Consider the following 19,853-nt stretch of genomic DNA (forward strand, 5'->3'; position numbering starts at 1 on the left):
CTAGCACTTGCCATGATACATTTTGGATTTCTTGTTTCCCTCTTTCTGTTCCTTTAAGTTTGATAGATTACATTAAAAAAAAACATATAAATTGACTTGTGGCACCATCTAGACCACACCTGGATCTTAGGCCTTTTATCTCTACTGCAAAAAAGCCCCCATCCTGAATCATGAAACAACTGTTTTCCTGCATGAATGATGCCTGAACTACAGCACATAATCCCAGCACCTGAGATAGGAGAAATTCTGACCCCATCCTAAATCAACCATCCTCAGGCCTGGACAGAGGTGTGACTAGAGTGGCTCCAAAAAGGGTGGGATAAGGCAAGACAAGACTCAAGGCTGTGGCCCTCAGGCGGGGAGCCACACAAGCCCCCTTTCCAAGGAATATCCGTGCTTCCCCTAATCAGCTCCAAAGGCTGATTACAGTGTCGCCCTTTGTTAACACAGGGACTGACCTTGCTCCATCTTTATCTGCCACAAATGTTGGTGTGGCTATCAGAGGACTTCTCAGGTCCTTCCGGATATAGATTTTCTCCGTTGAAGCAGCACAATTGCTTGGTTTCTCCCGCTGCACATCAAAGGGCTTCCGTTCACTCTGCACAGCTTAAATCACAACAGAAATACCCATGTTTAAAAACCACATCCTTCACGGGAGAGGTAGGAGTCCTCTTGACTAAGCCCACTGCTGTCGGGATAAGCTCGGTGCTAGACACGCCTGGCTCAACTTCCACAGTGGATTTTGCAGCCAAAGGAGACAAAGGCTCAAAGCCAAAGTGTTGTCACATCTAAAGGAGCTCAAGATGGCGGGTGCTATGGCCGAGAAAGGACCGAGTGGCGTTTGTGTGGGTATCATTCTGTCACTTCCTGCTGCTCACAGGACTCTCTCCAGGAGGAGAAACACCCCCTCAGGTGGGCCCTTAACAGAGAGCTGCCCATGCCCCACGTGGAAAAGGAAGCATCCTAATGCCCAACTCGAGCTGGAAAGCTTCTGCTAACTGTCAGTGGGGCTCCATTTTATGTGACACCAGTGACCTCTTCCTTCAGCATCTGGTACAAGAGCAAGAACACATGCCAGAAACAAATGAAGAAAACAGACCTTTGCAGAAGAAAGAAAAGAGGACCCCATACGCATCATGTAAGGAAGGCAAGGGTGCTATTTCATGGACGGGGACCTGTGGCTCAGAGGCCACATGACTTCCCGAGGTCTCCCGGCTCCTGGGGGCAGGGCTGGAGCTAACGTGGTATCAGCTTTACCCCAAAGCCTGTGTTCATCCCACTCCACATGCTGCCTCCCAAATTATCTGGACTAGGTTTCCACTGTGGAAACCAACCAACCCTAGTGGTATCAGCGCCGCATCACTGAGCTGACCCTGAAGGTGAACCAAAATGAAGCCTCAGCAGATACTGTTAGAGTATTTTAACGCCAGGCATGGAAACCTCACTTTCGCCCTCCTTATTAACTCAAGTGGTTTTTTAATAGTTACTCACATTCCATCTTCATGCCCATCTCTAAGCATTTTTTCAGCCGGCAAAACTGACAGCGGTTCCGGTGGTGTTTATTGATGATGCAGTCTTGATTGCTCCGGCAGCTGTAGGTCAAATTTTTCCTTACGCTCCTTTTGAAGAAACCTTTGCAACCTTCACAACTGACAGCCCCATAGTGACGGCCTGAAAGAGAAAGGTAAGTCTATCGGGGACTGGTGTGCAGGGTCAGATGCCAGCAGCCACGGGCCAACCGCAGGCCTGAGCACTAAGCATGGCACCCGGGGCCTTCACATTTTTCTACCATCTTTAAAGTAGCCCTGTGAGGTCATGATGGACAAACGGAAGCTCAGACAGGTAATGCGGCCGCTGGTAAATGGCATGACCTCGGTGCTCCGAGTGCACAGCAGGAGCTCGCGGATGATGGCTGGGCTGCACCGTCCGCTGTACTCACTGGGCCCGGCTCTGCAGACCTGCCTGGTGAAGGCCCTCAGCTCCCCTGTCCCATCAAGAATGTCACAGAGCAAACACAAGCTTGTGTTTTGTTAGCCCAAAGGGTCTCATCCTGCATTTACTCCCTCTGTGTGCGTCATGTCCTGGGCCCCAGGCTGACCCGGGGTGGGGGGCGTGACCATGTGAGCCCAGGCCAAAGGAAGGCCGCCGGTTCTTTTTTCTAAGCTTGTTTACTTTGGGGGTCTCTAAGTTCTAATTCCCTCCCACATTAAAAAGAGCCGCACGTGAGTTTACCCTTCCTCACATTCCCAGCTGGGACCGCCCTCGCGTATGCTCTCCTGGTTTGGTCTCATGTAACCCAGGGTCATAACTACACTGCAGGGTCAGAGTTCCCAGGGTCACTGTGGATGGCGGCTGCAGAGCAACCCATGGCCCTAAGCTGTGGCGCGTGGAGCCGTTCTCCAACTCTGCACTTGGAGGGTCTCAACTGTGTGCCTTTAAGAAGAGTCACGCTGAAATGACTCTGTGGACATATTTCCTTCCTTGCAGTGGATTTCCTCGGGCTCTCTAGGCCTTAGAGTGATCTCTAATATCTGGAGACAATGGCACTGCAAGCCTGTCATGCGCTTTAAGCCCAGAAGGGAAAGCCAAGCAGACTCTGTGGCCTCTGCTATGCTCATGCTTCATTCACTTGTTCGAAAGTTTGCAGAGTGTCTCTCCTTGCTGAGCAACAAGATGGGGATATAGAGATGAGGGGGTCAGACACGGTTCCTGCTCTAAAAAAAAGAGCACATTCTGGAGAGGAAGACAGGCCTGTAAGGAAGCAACTAGAAAAGAACACATCCAGTGCCCAGAGATCTGAACAGAAGGGTGATGAGGACAGAGGCAGCACTGGCCCCTGCCTGCTGGGGCAGACAAGGGCTTCAGAGAAGGGGCGAGAGCACAGCACCTGAGGCATGAGCGGGAGGGGCTGGAGCTTCCGGCCTTCAGTTGGTGCTTGCCTGGGGTTGTCTTCCTCTTAAGAGGCTTGGCTCAGCATTTTTTTTTTTTTTTTTTTTTAAACCAGGACCACAAAGTATCCAAAGTTCCTACGAATGTAGTGACCACAGAATAAAGCAGAACCAAGTGGTCATCTCAGAACTCAGGTCAGTGTCCCTAGCATCACTTACCCTCTATGGCTCCCACTGTTAGCAGGCTGAAGTCTGAGCTTTTGGGTCAGACATCTTTAGTCTCCTTGTACCCACCTCCTAACCATGGAAGCCCAGGAATGCTTCCCCAGAGACATGGTGGGTATGGATGTTAAACTCTCCAGGCACTGGTCCCGCCAGCTGGAACACCCTTCTGCTTTACCTGACAGCACACACTCAACCACCAAGGTCACCAATGTGACTTCAGGCCTTTCCTGACCCTGGGACTCCAGCCAGAATCGCATGCCCCCTCCTGTTTATCACACTGGGTTATAGTGAGGGCATGACAGAGGTAGCCACAGTTAGGACGAGGGAGGGATAGACAACAAACACATCTTGTGAAACAGCAAAGAACTGAGCAGATATTAACCAGACTAATGAAATGATTGCTCTATTTTTTTGGGGGTGGGGGGTGCGTGGCATCTGGGATCTTGGTTCCCCGACCAGGGATTGAACCCTCACCCCCTGCAGTGGAAGCGTGGAGTCTTAACTACTGGACCACCAGGGAAGTCCCAATTTCTTTCTTACTAGTACAAAAATAATTGACACCCAACCAAGATTTACAAATCGCAGAAATAGTTATTTGATTTTTCCTTTTGATTCTTATAATCTGACAAACTGATTTGCTTATTTACATCACCACCCCAATAAGAAGAGTGGAGTTCATGTTTTGAAACCTACAACCCTCCCCTGCCCCGGATTTGGTGCATGATGTCGGCCCCTGATGTGCACCCAGCATGGCCTTTGGTTACTCACCTGAGGCTTTGTCGCCACACACCACACAGTACTCTACCACCTGGGGCCGCTGGACGTCGGCCTTCCCCAGAAGACGCTCCACAGAAGCAGAGTCCGTGACGATCTAAGAAGAATCAGGAAATAAGCAGAGTGCTGATGAAAAACCAGAGCACTAAGCAAAGTCATGTTGAACTGTGAATTCCTAATCTCGGGTTTCTAAGAACTCTGGGAAGAACTGGGAAAATGCCACGTGACAACTGAATCTGCCACCAGGAATGGCGTGGCCGCTCATCTGGACCAGCCCCTTCAGCGGTGGTGGGTGGCGGTGGGCTTGTCCAGGGTCGGACTCTGGTTTTCAGTGACCTACCCTCCTATCTGGCCACCCCAACCACCTAGGACTAGGGGCCGTGTGGGGACTCACAGGCGGATGCTCCAACATGAAGATACTCAAGGTCTTTTTGGTTGCTTCTCTATTCTCATGAAACAGCTTGAAAGTACACAGAGAGGTTTACTTGGCAGAAAAGTAATTAAGCTTTACTGACTAAATAACTAGCTCTCTCGTGAGGCAGCTGGGGGTGAAGGGACTAGGACAGGTGGCCTCTGAAACCTGCTCTCTCTCCTTCACTTGGAGGTGACTTTCCAGATGACCCACAGTGCTGCTCATTTGGAAGAGTAATGTAACTGGTTTCAACATGAGAAAGTGAAAAATAGCTGTTATTAAATCATGTACTAACAATAAGCCTTAAAATGATTTATGTACAGTGAGAATATATACAGAAATCATTATGTGCAACGACCTCTTATAAGACATGCAACAGAACCACCAGCCATCCTCTCACAAGCAAGGAGTCGAAGCAAGCAGTGAGGAACTCTGATTCCAGATGATCAGAATGTACACTGGGAAAGGAAGAATGAGGAAGTATTTACTAATGGCATTAGGAGGTGTCTCAAAAGTACAGCTCTGGAAGCTGAACATATTGGTGTTCTGAACCCAAATCCAGTGGAAGGAAAAAAACCCTTTCCTTCCTGAATTTTCTCCATAGTAGAAATCTCCCTGCAAAACACATGGATTCTTAGCAGCATTATTCACAGTAAACGTCGAAGCCACCCAAGTGTCCACTGAAAGATGAATGGAAAAACCAAGCGTGGTCTATACATACAGTGGAATATTATTCAGCCTTTAAAATGAAGAAAATTCTGACACATAAGACAAAACACAGATGAACCTTGAGGACATTGTGCTCAGTGAAATTAGCCAGTCACAAAAGGACAAATATTACAGGATTCGACTTATGTGAGGTCCCTAGAGTAGTCAGACCCATAGGAAGTGGAATAGTGGTGGTCAGGGGCTGAGGGGTGGGGAACGGAAGTTGTTCAGTGGGGACAGAGTTTCAGTTTGGGAAGATGAAGAGTTCTGGGGATGGGTGATGGTGATGGCTGCAAAACAGTGTGCATGTCCTTAATGCCCCTGAACTGGACACCTAAAAACGATTAAGATAGTAAATTTTACATGTTACCACAAATTTTTAAAAAACTTAAAAACCAGAACCAAACAAGACCATGGATTGCACCCTGACCTGGACTAAACATGCTCCATGCTTGGCCACCATGGGACACTGGCCTTGAGTCCCTGCTTCTCTGAGTGTTGGACTTGGAAGTTCAGTGCTTCCCAATAACCCTGCTCTTCTTCCAGTCCTTGCTCTCCTCCTTCCTGTACCTGCCCCAACCCCATCCCACCTGCCACAGGAGGGAGAACCAGGGCAGAATGGAGGGGCTCACAGGAACAAGATCAGAATAAAGAGCTGGGCCAGTCCGAAGTAAGAGCTAGAACAAGTCGGTCCTCACCTGACTGTGGTCAGCCCCTGGTGGTGCCCCTAAAGCATCACAGGCCAAGGGCTGCCACCACGTGGCCTTGGTTGAGAACAATTCTCCAGTGGCTCATGCCAACTGCTCAGGTCAGTCTCCTGTGGGGCCACTGATTTGCTGGCTCAAATTCCATTCCACCTGAGCACTGCAGTGGCTGCCTTCTGGGCCTTGCCACTCACTTGCTGGTTTTTTACTTTAGCCGAGGCAGCAACCCACCATGTTTGCAGGTCCCCAAAGAACCTTCTAGAGATGGATTTGGCCTCCATGGTAGAGGTTAAGAGTCAAGAACAAGGGCAGTAGCGGAAGTGCTGAAACAAACACCTATCAACAGGTCTTACTTGGATCCTGCCAGGGACGAGGTTGTCCGAGGTGGTGAATATGAGCTGCTTGGCACTGGAGGTCTCCGGGGAAGCCAGGATCACCTTCCCAGTTCCAGCTCCATCTGGGCTGGTCAGGATGAACTGCTGCTTGGGGGATCCGGAGGCGTCCACTGCGGTGACTATCTGGATCTTCTGTCCTGTCTGCTGGTCTGTCACAATCTACAAGACACAACACGGAGGCTGCTCTCACGGAGCATGTGCAGTGGCTGCCAACGCCGGCCCGGAGTCAGTGCTGGTCCAGGACAGTTTCACCAGTGCCGGTGAAATGGGAAAGAGAAAACAACAGGGAGCTTTTCAGAAACTGGTTTTCATACAGCTAATTTTATTCTAGGATGATATCATCCCTCCTACTTTTAGAATTAAAATGCCCTTTGGAAGCGGAGGGAAGGGAAACTGTATGAAGGTGGTCAACTAGAAGTTGTCCGGAGAGTAAATCCTTAGATTTCTCATCACAAGGAAAAAAACACTTTTTTCCTTTTTCTTTTTTCTGTATGTATATGAGATGGTGAATGTTAACTAAACTTGTTGTGGCAATCATTTCACAATATATGTAAATCAAGTTATTATGTTCTATACCTGAAACTTAGTGCTGCATATCAATTACAGTTCAATAAAACTGGACAAAGAAAGGCCCTTTCTGTTATGAAATGAAGACAGTAATAAATAGTAGATGATAGGTTTAACTAAAAAAAAAAAAAAAAAAACAAAAACCTTGTCCTAAGCATAATAAGAAATGTGGGCAACACTAACGTTTTTTTTTTTTTTTGGGCCGCGCTGCACGGCATGCGGGATCTTAGTACCCTGACCAGGGATCGAATCCAGGCCCGCTGCAGTTGAAGCGTGGAGCCCTAACCACTGGACCGCCAGGGAATTCCCTACCCTAACTTTTTGAAACCCCAAAACCTGAGAATGGCTGCTTTAAAGGGCTATTTCTGAAGGGAAGGTCCTATAAATAATCCTGCCTTGGAGTGACAGAATGCAGGGAGTCCCTTGCTGACACACATCCAACTTCTCTCACCTCTTGACTCTGAGGTCTCTAAGCATAGAGATAACACCTGTTTCAGGGCTGCATCCCCAGGGCTAGCACAGGGCCTGGCACATGGAGAGAAGATGTGAATAAAAGACTGCGGAAGCCCTGGAGGCAGTGGGCGCTGACTCCGGAGAAGCCCTGAGCCTCATTTCTCCAGGGATGTCCACCACTCATGAGCCCCACTGCCATAGCTCACCTCTTCCCTGCATCCCTGCCTAAGGGCATCAGTCACAGTTAAGATAGCTGCTACGTAACGTAAGAGCGACTTCTCTTATTCCTGCTCGTGAAGTTCTTTGAAGCTGTTCTAGCCCGTTCCTGTCTCTCTTCCAGGCCAAGTGCCCAACTTGGAGCATGGGGCCACCTTTTCCCTGAGGACCCCAGCAGGCCCTCACTGCAGACAGGAATCTTGGGGTGCGTGCACTGGGCCTTGGGCAGGGGAGACGTACTGTGTCTCTGGCTGGACCCCAGCTCCCTACAGCACATTTATGGACGACATGTCTGGAATCTGCGCCACCTCTTGATAGAACTGCTTTGGGACGTGGCATCCCAAGGTTCAGACAGCAAACTCACACAGAGTCCTACAGCTTTGCCAACAGTCCAATATGGAAAATCCAACGATGCTGGTAGGTTCAAAAGAAAATGACACAAGCAAGGAAAGAGTCAATTACTTAACACGTGTTTACTGGGCACCCACTAGGTGACCAGCCCTATTCTCGGTACTAGAGATGGAAGTGTCAACACGGCGGGGAGCTCGCCTACTAGAGGAAAGACAGACTGTGCACCCTGCCATGAAGAGTTCAGTCAGCGCCCAAGGGCCACGGAGGAAACCAAAAAGCAGGGTAATGGACAGAACACGACATGGGGAAGGAGGCAAGGGGGCAGCTTCAAGAGGAAAGACCTCTCTGAGGGAGTGACGGTGGATAAAGACCCAAATGAGGCAGGAGAGGAAGCCGTGCAGAGCTGTGACAGAGTGGGTTGCAGGCTGAGGGCCCAGTGAGTGCAAGACCAGAGAGCCACAGGCTGGACACGAGTCCCAGCACATCATCACTTCCAACTGAATGGCCAAAAGACCTTTAAGGGGCTTCCCTAGTGGCGCAGTAGTTAAGAATCTGCCTGCCAATGCAGGGGACACAGGTTCGAGCCCTGGTTCAGGAAGATCCCACATGCCACAGAGCAACTAAGCCCGTGTGCCACAACCACCGAGCCTGCGCACCACAACTACTGAAGCCTGTGCACCTACAGCCCATGCTCCACAACAGGAGAAGCCACAATGAGAAGCCTGCGCACCGCAACGAAGAGCAGCCCCCGCTTGCTGCAACTAGAGAAAGCCCGTGCTCAGCAAAGAAGACCCAGCCATAAATAAATAAATAAAATTTAAAAAACAAAACTGATAGGCCTGCCGAAAAGAAATAGAGTAATCAACCATTATAGTTTGAGTTATCATCGCTCCTCTGTCAGCAACTGATAAATCAAGCAGGCAGAAAGTCAATAAGGATATAGTTGACCTGAGCAGCACTATCAACCCCCTTGATGTAACTGACATTTATAAAATAATCCATCTAGCAACAGCAGAATATACATTCTTCTCAAGCCTGCATGGAACATTCACTAAGACAGACCACATTCTGGGCCACAAATATATGTATCAAACACACATATATATATCAAAATATATAGCTGAGTGTGTAAGGAAACGGGCACTCTCATACCAGGCTGGTGGGAATATAAGTTGGTGGAACCTCTTTGGAAGGCAGTCTGGCAACTACTGTCAAAACTACACATAAGGGACTTCCCTGGTGGCGCAGTGGTTCCGAGACCGCCTGCCAATGCAGGGGACATGGGTTCAATCCCTGTTCTGGGAAGATCCCACATGCCGCGGAGCAGCTGAGCCCGTGCGTCACAACTACTGAGCTGGCGCGCCTAGAGCCCATGCTCCGCAACAAGAGGCCACAGCGATGAGAGGCCCGCACACTGCGGTGAGGAGTGGCCCCTGCTCACTGCGGCTAGAGGGGGCCCATGCAGCAACGAAGACCCAACGCAGCCAAAACTAACTAAATAAATAAAAGATAACATTCCTTCTTAAAAAAAAAACAAACTACACATGACACACTCTTCCAGCAATCCTACTTTGAGGAATTGATCCTACAGAAATACTCTCACATGTCCTAAATTAAGCAGGTAAAAGGTTATTTATTGCAGCATCCAAAAAATGGGATATCAGACCACCACTCAACAGAAAGAGGCGGAGATTAACCAAGATGGCAGAGTAGAAGGACGTGCTCTCACTCCCTCTTGCGAGAACACCAGAATCACAACCGGCTGCTGGACAATCATCAACAGGAAGACACTGGACTTCACCAAGGAGGATACCCCACGTCCAAGGACAGAGGAAAAGCCACAGTGAGACGGTAGGAGGGGCGCAATCAGAGTAAAATCAAATCCCGTAACTGCTGGGTGGGTGACTCACAGACTGGTGAACACTTATACCACAGAAGTCTACCCACTGGAGTGAAGGTTCTGAGCCCCACGTCAGGCTTCCCAACCTAGGGGTCCGGCAACGGGAGGAGGAATTCATAGAGAATCAGACTTTGAAGCCTAGTGGGAACTGATTGCAGGACTTCGACAGGACTGGGGGTAACAGAGACCCCACTCTTGGAGGGCACACACGGAATAGTGTGCGCATCGGGACCCGGGGGAAGGAGCAGTAACCCCGGGGGAGACTGAACCAGACCTACCTGCTAGTGTTGGAGGGTCTCCTGCAGAGGCGGGGGCTGGCTCTGTTTCACCGTGGGGACAAGGACACTGGCAGCGGAGGTTCTGGGAAGTACTCCTTGGCGTGAGCCCTCCCAGAGTCTGCCATTAGCCCCACCAAAGAGCCCAGGTAGGCTCCAGTGTTGGGTTGCCTCAGGCAAAACAACCAACAGGGAGGAAACCCAGCCCCACCCATCAACAGTCAAGTGGATTAAAGTTTTACGGAGCTCTGTCCCCCACAGCAACAGTCAGCTCTACCCACCACCAGAGCCTCCCATCAAGCCTCTTAGATAGCCTCAACCACCAGAGGGCAGACAGCAGAAGCAAGAAAAACTACAATCCTGCAGCCTGTGGACCAAAAACCACATTTACAGAAAGACAGACAAGATGAAAAGGCAGAGGGCTATATACCAGATGAAGGAACAAGAAAAAACCCCCAAAAAACAACTAAATGAAGTGGAGATAGGCAACCTTCCAGAAAAAGAATTCAGAATAATGATAGTGAAGATGATCCAGGACCTCGGAATAAGAATGGAGGCAAAGATTGAGAAGATGCAAGAAATGATTAACAAAGACCTAGAAGAATTAAAGAACAAACAAACAGAGATGACCAATACAATAACTGAAATGAAAACTACACTAGAAGGAATCAATAGCAGAATAACTGAGGCAGAAGAACGGATAAGTGACCTGCAAGACAGAATGGTGGAATTCACTGCTGCGGAACAGACTAAAGAAAAAAGAATGAAAAGAAATGAAGACAGCCTAAGAGACCTCTGGGACAACATTAAACGCAACAACATTCGCATTATAGGGGTCCCAGAAGGAGAAGAGAGAAAGGACCAGAGGAAATATTTGAAGAGATTAGAGTCTAAAACTTCCCTAACATGGGAAAGGAAATAGCCACCCAAGTCCAGGAAGCGCAGAGAGTCCCATACAGGATAAACCCAAGGAGAAGAACGTCGAGACACATAGTAATCAAAGTGGCAAAAATTAAAGACAAAGAAAAATTATTGAAAGCAGCAAGGGAAAAACGACAAATAACATACAAGGGAACTCCCATAAGGTTAACAGCTGATTTCTCAGCAGAAACTCTACAAGCCAGAAGGGAGTGGCATGATATACTTAAAGTGATGAAAGGGAAGAGCCTACAACCAAGATTACTCTACCCGGCAAGGATCTCATTTAGATTTGATGGAGAAATCAAAAGCTTTACAGACAAGCAAAAGCTAAGAGAATTCAGCACCACCAAACCAGCTCTACAACAAATGCTAAAGGAACTTCTCTAAGTGGGAAACACAAGAGAAGAAAAGGACCTACATAAACAAACTCAAAACAATTAAGAAAATGGTCATAGGAACATACATATCGATAATTACCTTAAACGTGAATGGATTAAATGCTCCAACTAAAAGACACAGGCTTGCTGAATGGATACAAAAACAAGACCCATATATATGCTGTCTACAAGAGACCCACTTTAGACCTAGGGACACATACAGACCGAAAGTGAAGGGATGGAAAAAGATATTTCATGCAAATGGAAATCAAAAGAAAGCTGGAGTAGCAATACTCATATCAGGTAAAATAGACTTTAAAATAAAGAATGTTACAAGAGACAAGGAAGGACACTACATAATGATCAAGGGATCAATCCAAGAAGAAGATATAACAATTATAAATATATACGCACCCAACATAGGAGCACCTCAATACATAAGGCAACGGCTAACAGCTATAAAAGAGGAAATTGACAGTAACACAATAATAGTGGGGGACTTTAACACCTCACTTACACCAATGGACAGATCATCCAAAATGAAAATAAATAAGGAAACAGAAGCTTTAAATGACACAATAGACCAGATAGATTTAATTGATATTTATAGGACATTCCATCCAAAAACAGCAGATTACACGTTCTTCTCAAGTGCGCACAGAACATTCTCCAGGATAGATCACATCTTGGGTCACAAATCAAGCCTCAGTAAATTTAAGAAAACTGAAATCATATCAAGCATCTCTTCTGACCACAACGTTATGAGATTAGAAATGAATTACAGGGAAAAAAACGTAAAAAACACAAACACATGGAGGCTAAACAATACATTACTAAATAACCAAGAGATCACTGAAGAAATCAAAGAGGAAATCAAAAAATACCTAGAGACAAATGACAATGAAAACACGATGACCCAAAACCTATGGGATGCAGCAAAAGCAGTTCTAAGAGGGAAGTTTATAGCTATACAAGCCTACCTAAAGAAACAAGAAAAATCTCAAGTAAACGATCTAACCTTACACCTAAAGAAACTAGAGAAAGAAGAACAAACAAAACCCAAAGTTAGCAGAAGGAAAGAAATCATAAAGATCAGAGTAAAAATAAATGAAATAGAAACAAAGAAAACAATAGCAAAGATCAATAAAACTAAAAGCTGGTTCTTTGAGAAGATAAACAAAATTGATAAGCCATTAGCCAGACTCATCAAGAAAAAGAGGGAGAGGACTCAAATCAACAAAATCAGAAATGAAAAAGGAGAAGTTATAACAGACATCGCAGAAATACAAAGCATCCTAAGAGACTACTGCAAGCAACTCTATGCCAATAAAATGGACAACCTGGAAGAAATGGACAAATTCTTAGAAAGGTATAACCTTCCAAGACTGAACCAGGAAGAAACAGAAAATATGAACAGACCAATCACAAGTAATGAAATTGAAACTGTGATTAAAAGTCTTCCAACAAACAAAAGTCCAGGACCAGATGGCTTCACAGGTGAATTCTATCAAACATTTAGAGAAGAGCTAACACCTATCCTTCTCAAACTCTTCCAAAAAATTGCAGAGGAAGGAACACTCCCAAACTCATTCTATGAGGCCACCATCACCCTGATACCAAAACCAGACAAAGACACTACAAAAAAAGAAAATTACAGACCAATATCACTGATGAATATAGATGCAAAAATCCTCAACAAAATACTAGCAAACAGAATCCAACAACACATTAAAAGGATCATACACCACGATCAAGTGGGATTTATCCCAGGGATGCAAGGATTCTTCAATATACGCAAATCAATCAATGTGATACACCATATTAACAAATTGAAGAATAAAAACCATATGATCATCTCAATAGATGCAGAAAAAGCTTCTGACAAAATTCAACACCCATTTATGATAAAAACTCTCCAGAAAGTGGGCATAGAGGGAACCTACCTCAACATAATAAAGGCCATATATGACAAACCCACAGCAAACATCATTCTCAATGGTGAAAAACTGAAAGCATTTCCTCTAAGATCAGGAACGAGACAAGGATGTCCACTGTCACCACTATTATTCAACATAGTTCTGGAAGTCCTAGCCACGGCAATCAGAGAAGAAAAAGAAATAAAAGGAATACAAATTGGAAAAGAAGAAGTAAAACTGTCACTGTTTGCAGATGACATGATATTATACATAGAGAATCCTAAAACTGCCACCAGAAAACTGCTAGAGCTAATTAATGAATTTGGTAAAGTTGCAGGATACAAAATTAATGCACAGAAATCTCTTGCATTCCTATACACTAATGACGAAAAATCTGAAAGAGAAATTATGGAAACACTCCCATTTACCATTGCAACAAAAAGAATAAAATACCTAAGAATAAACCTACCTAGGGAGACAAAAGACCTGTATGCAGAAAACTATAAGACACTGATGAAAGAAATTAAAGATGATACCAACAGATGGAGAGATATACCATGTTCTTGGATTGGAAGAATCAACATTGTGAAAATGAGTATACTACCCAAAGCAATCTACAGATTCAATGCAATCCCTATCAAATTACCAATGGCATTTTTTTTACGCAACTACAACAAATCATCTTAAAATTTGTACAGAGACACAGAAGACCCCGAATAGCCAAAGCAGTCTTGAGGGAAAAATACAGAGCTGGAGGAATCAGACTCCCTGACTTCAGACTATACTACAAAGCTACAGTAATCAAGACAATATGGTACTGGCACAAAAACAGAAGCATAGATCAATGGAACAAGATAGAAAGCCCAGAGATAAACCCACGCACCTATGGTCAACTAATCTATGACAAAGGAGGCAAAGATATACAATGGAGAAAAGACACTCTCTTCAATAAGTGGTGCTGGGAAAACTGGACAGCTACATGTAAAAGAATGAAATTAGAATACTCCCTAACACCATACACAAAAATAAACTCAAAATGGATTCGAGACCTAAATGTAAGACTGGACACTATAAAACTCTTAGAGGAAAACATAGGAAGAACACTCTTTGACATAAATCACAGCAAGATCTTTTTTAATCCACCTCCTACAGTAATGGAAATAAAAACAAAAATAAACAAATGGGACCTAATGAAACTTCAAAGCTTTTGCACAGCAAAGGAAACCATAAACAAGACGAAAAGACAACCCTCAGAATGGGAGAAAATATTTGCAAACGAATCAATGGACAAAGGATTAATCTCCAAAATATATAAACAGCTCATTCAGCTCAATATTAAAGAAACAAACACCCCAATCCAAAAATGGGCAGAAGACCTAAATAGACATTTCTCCAAAGAAGACATACAGACAGCCACGAAGCACATGAAAAGCTGCTCAACATCACTAATTATTAGAAAAATGCAAATCACAACTACAATGAGGTATCTATCACCTCACACCAGTTAGAATGGGCATCATCAGAAAATCTACAAACAACAAATGCTGGAGAGGGTGTGGAGAAAAGGGAACTCTCTTGCACTGTTGGTGGGAATGTAAATTGATACAGCCACTATGGAGAACAATATGGAGCTTCCTTAAAAAACTAAAAATAGAATTACCACATGACCCAGCAATCCCACTACTGGGCATATACCCAGAGAAAACCGTAATTCAAAAAGACACATGCACCCGAATGTTCATTGCAGCACTGTTTACAATAGCCAGGTCATGGAAGCAACCTAAATGCCCATCAACAGACGAATGGATAAAGAAGTTGTGGTACATATATACGATGGAATATTACTCAGCCATAAAAAGGAATGAAATTGAGTCATTTGTTGAGACGTAGATGGATCTAGAGACTGTCAATCAGAGTGAAGTAAGTCAGAAAGAGAAAAACAAATATCGTATATTAACGCATGTATGTGGAACCTAGAAAAATGGTACAGATGAGCCGGTTTGCAGGGCAGAAGTTGAGACACAGATGTAGAGAACAAACGTATGGACACCAAGGGGGGAAAACTGCGGTGGGGTGGGGATGGCGGTGTGCTGAATTGGGTGATTGGGATTGACATGTATAAAGTGATGTGTATAAAATTGATGACTGATTTAAAAAAAAAAAAAAAAAAAAGAGACCCAGTAAAAGACAAAAGTTAAAAAAAAAAAATGAGGATAGTAATAATGGCACCTACTTCTTAGGGCTGTCGTGAGCATTAAATGAGATGATATATTAAAAAAAAAGAGAGAGAGGCAGCTCTATTTGTACCACAGGGAAATACCTCCAAAAGAGAGTAAAGTGCAGAGCAGTGTGGGCAGAAGGTCGACAGGACTGTAAAAATATGCTGTATTGTTTACATGTATGCTTGCCGGTGTAGATGCAGAGCCCATCTCTGAAAGAATGAATATGCAATATGGTAACAGTGGCTTTTCTTGGGAAAGACATGGGTGACTCCAAGAAGAGGGAGGGAGGGAGACTCGTCTTTTACTCTGTATGGTGTGACTTTGTTACAGTGTACAACTACTACCCAGTCAGCACATAAAAACAAACAACTCCTATGAGTTCCTGAGAGGGGCCACTAGAATATCAGAGCAAGAAAGGAAATATTTAGATGGTTGCGCATGGAGAAAGGACAGAGAACAGGTACTGGCTGCTCAAGAAGGATGTGCAGGAATAAAGAGCTGGTGGAAGAGAGACCTAGGGAAGGAGGATGCTACAAGAGCCCAAGATGCAGTCCCCTGGGGAATGTAATAAGGATTTCAAACTTTTAAAAAACATATAAACAGCAGAAGTCTTTTCTAGTAACATGTGAAACCTCAAAAAATAAAGTAGATAAAAAAGCACTGTATTATATAAATGTATTTTATAAGCTCAAATTTAAACATTTCCTTCAAACAATGAGTATAATTATGCTCTCCTGAAAACATAAATGTGAAATGGGGAGTGTGGAGGAATAGCTCTGGAAAACCTTAAAATCCACGGAGATGGCAAAAGAAGGTTTAAGCCAAGATCTGCCCCAAAGAGAATGAACATGGATTACAAGTGAGTGCACCAGCGACCTCCAGCATGTCAAATTTGGTATATGACATGTTCAAGTGTATTTTTCTTTTAATCTACTTTAATTGCTTTGAAAGCTGGACTAAAAAATGAAATTTGAACGTAATGTTTGTGTAATCTGGGAAACAGTAAAGAACACAGTTTGAAAACCACTGGCCTAAAAAGACTACATATGATGAAAACCCATGAAATTTACTGAGAAGCTAGATTTTGTGATGGCATGGCTCCGATTAAGCCTTATTTTCAGACACGCAGGTGTTCTACAGCTTTTCTTATCTCCATCTCCTTCCTCCCACAGTTTCTGCCCTAGACCTCTGTACCCCAAAAAACAACAGCTCTCAACCCCAGTCACAAGGCTACCTTCCCTGCTCTGATGACCACCACCCTTCGCACTTGGCCCCAAAGCCCTTTTGCAGCCATTAGGATGACATGATACTGATGAACACAAGTCCATCATCAGATCAGCCCTCTGTTGGTCTGCACAACTAGATATGTAGGGCTTGTGTTGACTGACACCTTGATTTTTGCTATCATTATTAAAAACAATAAAAATAAATCCTGGAATGGGAAAAAATAGTTATAAAGGACTTAATTGGGAAAACTGATGAAATTTTAGAATATGGACTATGGAATAGATAATGGCATGTTTCAATATTAAATTTACTGATTTTGATAACTGTATTGTAATTATGTAAGAGAAAATACATGCTGAAGTATCCAGGGCAAAGAGGCATGATGTCTCCACTTTATTCTCAAATGATTCAGAAAAAACACATTATACATACATTCAGAATGTTACAGCAAACAAGTGGCAAATCCGTGTAAAGGGGACACAGGATTTATATGTATTATTTTCCTTAAGTTTGAACTTATATGAAAATAAAACATTAAAAAATTATAACACAGATGCTAACATTTATTGACGTCTACTTCCTACAACTTTATAGGCAGTATCTCTTAATCCTTTTACAATCCTATAAAACAGGTACTATTACTGCTGTCACTTTACAATTATAGATGTTATAGAAACGTTTCCCAGGGTCACAGTGCTGAGCGGAAACAAGATTTGACCCTAAAATCTGTTCCATTCAGAGCCAAAGCTCCTAAACGTTGCATAGCTTGCCACCCTTATTGAATAATCTTTCCCTCCCAACCTTATCACACAAGCCACTATTTGGGTTCAGAGCACTGTTATTCATTAAAATATCAGAAAATGTATTCTTTCCCCACACCTCAGGGGATCAGAGATCCATCACTGAAGTCAGGGCTAGAAATGAAAACTTCATCAAAGCCATCAGCACCAACATCAAGAACCCAGAAACCAACCTATGACCAATAACCTTCCTTTAAAAAACCAAACCTTGAAAAACAGTCAGCTCTGTTGCACCGAGGTAGGTCCCTTTTTTTTTTTTTTGCCCCACAGCACAGCATGCAGGATCTTAGTTCCCCAACCAAGGATCGAACTCGTGTCCGCTGCAGTGGAAGCACGGAGTCTTAACCATTGGACCGCCAGGGAAGTCCCGAGGTATGGCTAATTTTATTGACAGCGCACAATGAAAAGATTTTCAACTATACTAACTTTACATAAAACTCACGCTAATGGGTTATCTTCCCTAGAGAAACTGAAAGCTCAACACCAAAGATCTATTCTACAAGACTGCTGCTCAAGAATCTTACTGCATTCTAGCCAGGACAGTGGTGGAACCATGGGCCAAGCACCAGGGCATGGGAACAGCCCCACTGTACAGAATGGGATGCCTGAATACCCCTCAGGAAAACAGAAAGATCCTTCTTATACCAATACAGAGGGCTGTATACCCTCTCTTAAAACACAAACTAGCTACCAACGGAGTTTTCTAGAAGAACTTTCTATGTTCTCATCTGCCCTCAGGTGGTTGTGAAACCATAATATAACATCCATGGTTAAATGTACAAAGTTAGTTCCTAGTTAGTTAGAGTTGGGAGAGTTATGTAGGCAGGATCCTAACACCTGCTACATAAAACTATAAAGGACTCATTTTCAAGTCACAATCAGCAAATAAGAACAAAGCAAAAGAGAAAAAAATAACTTAGCTGTATCAAGTTTCTAATTCTGAGGAATAGTAAAATCTCATTAACGTTGGACCAATTCCTTCTGAATTTCTAGACACTCAGATATGTGCTTCCTACTTGGTGTGACGTTAAGAAAATAAGTATATGAACTTTGGTATTTATGATAAAATAATATGTAATACAGACATGATGGAAATATAATTTTTAACAACTCATTTCACTTTACTTATTAGAACTCTTCTATGCTTAGTTTATAGTAATCCATAAAATCACTTTTAAGAATGGGTGAACACTATGGAAGTCATCTAGTTATTACAGCATACTACTCACTTATACTGATTTTTAAAATAAAGAAACTGTAAATGAAAGCAATCCTTTACTTATTCACTCAAATACCTGTCCACCTGCTATTCTCTCAAACTTACGTTACACAACTAGCGTTTTTTCTGCCGTTCATTTCTGTTCATGTGCTTTGGTTTGGCCTTTTGATTCAGCCTTTTGAGATAACTATGATTCTTTAATGTATGTGTGTCATCGATAATTTTCCCTTCTTTTTGCTTGTTGATCATGATTTCGATACATGTACCTTCTCTTTGTTCAGTGGGAAAGAGGCAGGTTCAGAGCCCTGGGAAGACTAAACTTCCCGTAAGTGAATATCATCAATTAGTTAACAATAACAACAATACTGGCAATAATAGTTATTATAGATAATTAGTACATACCAAATGTTATTATGTGCCAAGCACCGTTTCAAGCATTTTACAAGCAATATTCACTGATTCTTTCTAATAACCTTATGAGGTAAGTACTACTATTATGTACATTTTCTAAATGAAAAAAGTGAGACATTAGAAAAGCTATAAAATGGGGCATTGGATTTGACTTCAAGTGGAGGTCCATACTCTTAACTACTAAGACACACTACCTCTCAATTTTGAAGCACATAAGTAATAAATGGTACTTCATTCCAATAGTTTGAAGTGACAGTTCAGACTTTTAGATTAAAAGTAAGTCAGCTTAGTAAATGTAAAATCTTTCTTCTTTTATCTTTTAAAAAATAAATGAGATTGTACTATACTTGATGCCTAAGAAGCACAGCTCCTTAGTGAAACCCTTAGGCAGGTTTGTTTTCGGAAACGATTCAGGGAAGGTAGGTCTGCCCTCAGGCAGGTGGCTGGAATCAAGTGGGACTAGTGCAGGTACCTGAATGCGCTGAGGTGAGGCTACCGCAGAATCAGTGGAGATTATCTGGATGCGCGGGGAGGGGCTGGTCATCCCTGGAGATTCCGGCCGAGAAGTCTGTGTACGTGGTACCTGTGGGTGAGAAGCGGGCTGGATCACAAGGGGGCTCAGAAAGATGCCCAGTGGTGGTTTGAGGACCATGCCTCTTGCTTTCACTGTGGCTTTGAGTGATAAAATTGTATAGTTTTCGATGACAAAGGAAATCAATGAGATATTTCCACAGAATGATCCTGAGAAACAGCTAAAATAGCTGTTTCTAATGTTGAAAATGCAAGAAAAAATGAAAGGTATTTTCAGGTCTGCTCTGCACAGCATCAATAAAATAAAAAGCTACCAAAATAACTTCTTAGAGATCATCTTTGAATTTTTTTCACTGTCTCT

At 43.7% G+C, this 19,853-nt stretch overlaps 1 protein-coding gene across 3 annotated transcripts in view; it reads right to left on the reverse strand.

Annotated features, from left to right (window-relative positions):
• The window catches only part of NR2C2 (nuclear receptor subfamily 2 group C member 2), an 82,635-nt gene that overhangs the window by 13,034 nt on the left and 49,748 nt on the right, over positions 1–19,853 (reverse strand). For all 3 annotated transcript variants that reach the window (XM_036870212.1, XM_036870211.1, XM_036870210.1), the window contains 5 exons: positions 19,434–19,544; positions 6,065–6,265; positions 3,882–3,984; positions 1,492–1,671; positions 459–606 (listed from right to left, as the gene is read on the reverse strand). In XM_036870212.1, the coding sequence (XP_036726107.1) occupies positions 459–606; positions 1,492–1,671; positions 3,882–3,984; positions 6,065–6,265; positions 19,434–19,505 (704 nt within the window). In that variant the 5' untranslated portion in view covers positions 19,506–19,544. The remainder of the gene's footprint in view (positions 1–458; positions 607–1,491; positions 1,672–3,881; positions 3,985–6,064; positions 6,266–19,433; positions 19,545–19,853) is intronic.

The sequence above is a fragment of the Balaenoptera musculus genome, chromosome 11 (genome assembly GCF_009873245.2).
Source record: "Balaenoptera musculus isolate JJ_BM4_2016_0621 chromosome 11, mBalMus1.pri.v3, whole genome shotgun sequence".
NCBI lineage: Eukaryota > Metazoa > Chordata > Mammalia > Artiodactyla > Balaenopteridae > Balaenoptera > Balaenoptera musculus.